General features: G+C 37.8%; 1 protein-coding gene across 1 annotated transcript; it reads right to left on the reverse strand.

Moving 5' to 3' along the window:
- Positions 1-6,904: 6,904 nt before the first annotated feature.
- LOC122262004 (histone H4) lies at positions 6,905-7,320 on the reverse strand. The gene has a single exon (XM_043029886.2). It carries the CDS (start codon positions 7,290-7,292, stop codon positions 6,981-6,983), a length of 312 nt encoding a protein of 103 aa, XP_042885820.1. The 5' UTR covers positions 7,293-7,320; the 3' UTR covers positions 6,905-6,980.
- Between the last annotated feature and the right edge of the window lie 180 nt (positions 7,321-7,500).

Here is a 7,500-nt window from a genome sequence, read left to right on the forward strand (position 1 = left end):
ATTGCTTTAACTTACAATGATTATTACAGAATACATTGATTTAAAGAGATTATCACAGAATACAATGTTCAAAATGGATTGAACTCTTGAGGATATATATGTTAAATGTATTTTAGTTTTACTATCTATATATCTATCTATCTGTATCTATGTCTACACACACACCTATGGAGAAAAAGAGAAGAAGAGCGGCAAAAAGATGAGAATTGTGTGTGTGTGTGTGTGTGTGTGTGTGAGTTTATGTCTATTTATCTATGAACCATGGATGACATAACCAGTGAGAATCATCAGAGGATAATGTAAAAACTTAATTCTTCCATGAAATACAATTATTACTGTACAATAATGTTTAGTGTAAATATCTACAAGAAATGATTATTATAATGATAATAATGAAAATAATGATGATGATGATGATGATGTATTGTAACTATGCTTTCAATGACTTATCAGCTTTCATGTTGTGTCATCTTTTTGTAGGTCTATGATGTTTAGAAAAAAAAACAAAAACAAAACAAACACACACACACAATTAAATAAATAAAATATAACATATAATGCAAGAACACAAGGTTTCTAGGGTATGCTTCCAACAATTTGTCAGTTTTCATGTTTCTCTTTCTCTTGTATGTATATCATGTGGAAAAAAAAAATAATAATAATAAAATAAAAAAAATAAAAAATAATTAACATAACACAACAGCAATATCAGTTTTGCATAGTATGCTTTCATAAAGATGTCCTTTTTCATATGATTTAGCATCTTTTTTTCTTGATAAAATGTGAAAAATATTCAGTTGATGTAAGTGCACATTTGCTTTCTTTCATAGACAAAGTCTGGCTATTTCATCTATCAAGTTAATTTGGTAGCATGTTCTTTAACGTGGATGATTTAGTGAAAGATATGCGAGTCTTTATAATAGCTGAAACTTTTCATCTGCATTTACAAAATATCATAATAACATGCCAAGTCTAGAAAAGATAGTCGTTAAAGAACTGGTATGTGTCTAAGCATTGAAACAGCCAGCCAGCCATCTCTAAGGTGTGTGTGTGATGTGTTCCATCAAAACTAGTCATGCTAACTAGAGCAGTTGGGTAGTTTGTTGGATTTAGCTCCTTTTGTGAAGTGAATAAGGACTATATTGTGGAGATATTGTGGAGAAGGTCCATTTTTACTTGTCCGAGAGTTGAGCGGAGGCAGTTTGGTAGTTTGTTGGATTTAGCTGGTTAGTGAATAAGGTCTAGATTTGTTTGAGATATAGGGGAGAAGGTCGATTTCTGTTTGTCCGACGGCTGGTCGGGGCGCGCATAGGCCTCACCGAGGCAAGAGCAAAGTCAAGTTGAATGTTGCTTGTGTATGAAATATGAAATGAGAAATGGAATGGATTGTATTGTACTGTATTGTTTGTTGATGAGTGAGATTGTTTTTTTGTGTTTTTTGCTTGTTTTTGTTTTTGACTCAGTTTTTGTTGTTTAGTTTAGTTAATGTTTGGTATGTTTTTTTTTGTTTGACGTTTGAGTTTGCGTTTTTGCTCTTTTTCTACGTGTTTTTCACTGGACTCTGTTTCTTTTTTCCTTCTTGTTGTCTTTTTGTGTGGTTGGACTGTTTGTTTCAGTGTTGAATTTGAGTTTTATAGTTTTTGTGTGTTCCTTTGTGTGGTGATTTTGTTTGTGAGAGAGAGGAATTCGAGTGTTTTCATGAGAGAGTGAGTGAGTGGGTTGGTACTGATAACTAGCTAACTACTGATCGGTTTGTAACCCGATCCCTCCCCCTCCTTATCTGGCTGGCTGGCTGGCAGTGGTCCTTCTTCCTCCCTCCCTCTCTCTCTCTCTTTCTTGCACGTACATTTTTATCTTCCTCTACCAAATCAAATTCAATGATTATTACTACTTCGTGCTCATACTCAGTGGCTATTTTACTCATCAATCACTTTTGTGTGTCACCAGGTATCGTAATATTATTGATATATATCCCTTGTAGCAAACTGTGCCTGTCTGATTCAACATACATACATAGATTGTTTCCATCTCTTTCTCTGTTTCACTTGCCCCCCCTTTTTTCCACTCCGTACCACCCACCCCCCCTCTCTCTCTCTTTCTCTCTCCCATCATAGACCGCGAACCAACCATTCATTTCTAGTCATTCATTCATTCATTTGTTTTAGTTTTTGTAATAAATCGACTTTACACTTGTAAATGCATACATGCATGTATCGTTTCTCACTTTCTCCCCCCTTGACTCTTGACATGAAATGGGCCTACACTCTTATTCATTATCATTGCTACTACTTGTTACATTCTTAATACCATCGACACTGCTACGACTACTACTACTATTGCCTACATTTGTTTTTGCCCCTAACATATACTGAGATCAAATAAACGTTGGCTTGTTTCTTGATTTACTATCCTCTGGAACTCCTTGTAACAAGCAAACTGTCTTTTGAATTTCTTGTTCTTCTCACATGTCCCAACATACATACAACCACATACGCAGACAGACAGACAACAATTAGTAGCTACGAGTTAACATTGATGAGAGCTCGCGCAAAGGAAACGAAACGAAACAGAGCAAACAAAGCAAGGCAAAGCAAAGCTAGGAAAAATGGCTATTCCACTTGCGTTTTCTTGGACCCTACTCGAACGAACAAACAAACAAACGAACTAGCAACCAATCAATCTAGCAAGCACGCATCTTTTCTCCGGATCACCACACATACACTTACGAATCAAATCAAACAATTCAAAGTATTATCCATCACACTTGCACTCTGACTGACTGACTGACTGACTGATTGATTGATTGAGTTTTACCTTATCTGCATGCATACATGAAATAAAGAGAGACAGGCATGCATGCACATGCATATACGCAGACACACACACACAAGTACCAAGACAACTAACTCACCAACCAAGGGCAATTCCTTCAAGCTTGATAGAAACAACGGCGACATAATAATAATAATGATAATAATAGTAATAATAGACCTCACTCTAGTAAGGAAAGAGGTCACTCATTCACTCACTCCCTCCCAATTGCCATTATACCATCGTAACTACACCAGTGGTTTGTTGTTGCCTACATACTAAAAGCCAAACAAACAAACACATAGTCAACTGATAATATGATAGAGGTGGCCTGTTCCCCCCTCTCCCCACACTTGGAGAGGGGTTAGCCACCTCTATGCAAGTGTGGGGAGAGGGAGGGAGGGAAGAAGGGAGGGAGGGGGGAACAGGGAGGGAAAAGGGAAGGGAGGGAGGCATAGAGGTGGCCAACCCCTCTCCCTCCCTCCCTGTTCCCCCCTCCCCCCACTCCCCACACATGCAAATTGGTTTGCGACGACCGACCGATGAATGAATAAATGAATACACGACACGAGTCAGTCATTACACAGATAGATGGATGGATAGATAGATACATAGATAGAGAGATACGACCACAATGTTTAGAATGCATTCCTTATCTACCTGGCCCTTAGGTCGATAACCGACAAAACAACCAGCAAGGAAAATCATGGAATCGCCGACGCCGCCGACGATATTCATTCGCTTACAAAAATGAAACAAACAAACAAACAAAAAAAGACATCGAGAGACGTACATGTTTACATTCTTAGCCATACTTGAGTCTTCACACTTATTTATTCCACTTGTCAGAGGAAAAATGCTGTACATATTATCAAATATGGGGATGCTCACTCTCTCACTCACTCACTCACTCACTCACTCACTCACTCACTCTCAAATGAACCAAAGTAAGGAAAGCAATTTTGCACACCTCCCTCCCTACCAAACTCTCATATAATGATTGGATGAACAAACAGTGAATAAACAACTAAGCCGCACATGATATCTGTAGGCACTACTAGTGACATGCACACGCACACGTACACGCCATGCAAAACGTACACATTCATCTAGTAAAATGCATGCAATGAATAAATGCACACACACACACACACACACACACACACACACACACACACACACACACACACACACACACACACACACACACACACACACACACACACAACGCGCACGTCCACGTGCATGCATGCATGCATAGATAGGCACATAGGCACCTGGATGCACAGATATCTGCACACATACACACCTGCACACATAGACGGACGTAGGCACCTGCATGCACAGATATCTGCACACATACACACCTGCACACATAGACGGACGTAGGCACCTGCATGCACAGATATCTGCACACATACACACCTGCACACACACACACATAGACGGACGTAGGCACCTGCATGCACAGATATCTGCACACATACACACCCACACACATAGACGGACGTAGGCACCTGCATGCACAGATATCTGCACACATACACACCTGCACACATAGACGGACGTAGGCACCTGCATGCACAGATATCTGCACACATACACACCTGCACACATAGACGGACGTAGGCACCTGCATGCACAGATATCTGCACACATACACACCTGCACACACACACATACACACCTGCACACACACACACATACACACACACACACATAGACGGACGTAGGCACCTGCATGCATAGGTATCTGCACACATACACACCTGCTCACATACACACCTGCACGCACGCACGCACGCACGCACGCACACGCACTCAAAAAGAAAAGTCAAATCCAATCAAATAAAAGCCTAACTTGTCGCATTCACACGCACCCACACATGCAAATTGCTTAGTTCTCACCTATAGCCGCTAATTACAAGCACAACGCACACGTGCACACGGCACGGGATAAGAGTAACACTAACCATATGGAATAATTCAAAGGCCATGCTCGAAAAAAGTAGAAAATATCAGAAAATGCTCTTATAAGCAACAGCCGCACACACACACGCACAAGCACACACGCGTACACGGCACATACACACGAAAAAAGGAAAAGAAGGAGGAGAAGAAGAAAGAAAAAATGGTAATAATATTATAAACAATGAGAACTCAACGGCAAAATATATATATTAATAAATAAAAAATAAAAGAAAATAAAACAACGGCCATACTATGCACGCACGCACGCACGCACGCACCCACCCACCCACGCACCCACCCACCCACGCATTGGTTGGGAAATTGAACATGGAATAAAATATAATTGTGTGCTTGTGACTCGCTATTGCCTTAGGTTCGGTTACAAAAGAAAAAAATAAAATAAAAAAAATCAAGTAAAAAAATAATATTGGTCTGCTATTGCGTTAGGTTAGGTTCCCCAAAGTAGAAAACAAGAAAAAAAAAATAACAATCAAACTCGTGTGCTATAGCGTTAGGTTAGGTTACCCCCCCAAAAAAAAAACAAAAAAAAAAAAATTAAATAAAATAATCGTGTGCTACAGCGTTAGGTTAGGTTAAAAATAAATGAATAAGTAAATAAATAAATACAAAATAATTATGTGCTGCCGCGTTACGTAAAGTTATATGAAAAAAATTATAATAAAGGATTCATTAGTGAAAAAATAAACATGAATAAAATAGAATTGTGCGCTATTGCGTTCGGTTCGGTAAGAAAGAAAGAAAGAAAAAGAAAAAGAAAATATATATACAAACAAATCAGGCAACAGCCGTTCTGTGCATACGCTCATACGAGGGGGGAAAAGAAGAAGAACAAGAAGAAAACAAGTGTTATATGTGCTTGGGTCCGGAATTGGATTTAAAAGAAGAACAAGAAGAAAAAACAAAACGGTAACCAATACCTCAACAGCCATCCACATACGCGCATCCAAATAATAAATAAAATGAATGATAAATAATACATAAGTCATAATGATAACGTGCGTAAATAAGACCAAAGAAGTGAAAATAAAGGCATTATTTTTCTCTCTCATATATGTATGTGTGTGTCTCTCTCTCATATATGTATGTGTGTGTCTCTCTCTCATATATGTATGTGTGTGTCTCTCTCTCATATATGTATGTGTGTGTCTCTCTCTCATATATGTATGTGTGTCTCTCTCATATTTATATGTATGTGTGTCTCTCTCATATTTATATGTATGTGTGTGTGTGTGTGTGTGTAGACAGACAGACAGACAGACAGACGTATGTATATATATATATTATAATATAATATAAATATATATATAGACATATATGTATATATATAGATAATATATATATATATATATAATATAGATATATATATTTATATCTATATTATATATATATATACATATATATATATATATATTTATATCTATATTATATATATATATATATGTATATATATATATGTATATATATAATATATAAATATATAATATAGATATAAATATATATATAACTAAATATATATAATATATGTATATGTAGATGGATATATAGATACATACATATCTATATTATATATATATATATATATATATGTGTATGTGTATCTATATATATCTATATATCTACATTATGTATATATATGTATGTATATATATATATATATATATATATATATATATATATATATATATATATATATATATACACACATATATATATATGTCTATCTATCTATCTACACGGCTATTTACTGTCGATTTATTTGTTTCTTAGAACGGTGTAAGAGTAACATTAGTACAGTAATATTGATGAGAAAAGTGGCCACATGGCTCTTTACAAAGTTTGTTTGTATTACGGTGTAAAAGCAAGACTATTTTAGTGATTCTATTTGCGTATAAAGAGAAAGGTGGCCAAATAACGATTTATATTACTCGGAATGATGTTAATTTAACCCTAACATTAATAATATTGTTTGTTGCACAGAGAAAGGCGAATTAACGAAAATAAACACATAATAATGCAAAGGTTAAATTACAAGACCATGTTACTTTATTCACTATACACTATTTTTTCGTTGGTTACGTCAAACTTTATCCTTAAAAAAGGATTTTAGGACCTAAATTAGGTCCAAGGTTTTTTGTTTTGGTGGTTGTTGTTGTTGTTGTCGTGATCGGTGAACACGCTTAACCGCCGAAACCGTACAGGGTGCGGCCCTGGCGCTTGAGGGCGTACACGACGTCCATGGCGGTGACGGTCTTCCTCTTGGCGTGCTCGGTGTAGGTGACGGCGTCACGGATCACGTTCTCGAGGAATACCTTGAGGACACCACGGGTTTCTTCGTAGATGAGACCAGAGATACGCTTGACACCTCCACGGCGAGCCAGACGACGGATGGCGGGCTTGGTGATACCCTGGATGTTATCACGCAATACCTTGCGGTGCCTCTTGGCTCCTCCCTTTCCGAGTCCCTTTCCGCCCTTTCCTCGTCCGGTCATGGTGATACTTTGCTAGGTAAGTCCCAAGTTGGATAAAATTGCATCCGCCCCACCAGGTATTGTAGCGCGTCACCTCCGTCTCTGTAGCGGCGAGGCGGCGGCATCAAAGGCGCGCTTATCTCGACTGACCGCCGTGCAAACACAAGCAAGCCCCCGCCTTGTTAACGGCAAAAAGTCAGGTCACGGAACTTGTCAACTTGCTTGCTTC

The sequence above is a fragment of the Penaeus japonicus genome, unplaced genomic scaffold (assembly GCF_977035675.1).
Source record: "Penaeus japonicus unplaced genomic scaffold, GWHDUDI00000001_assembly GWHDUDI00000608, whole genome shotgun sequence".
Taxonomy (NCBI): Eukaryota; Metazoa; Arthropoda; class Malacostraca; order Decapoda; family Penaeidae; genus Penaeus; species Penaeus japonicus.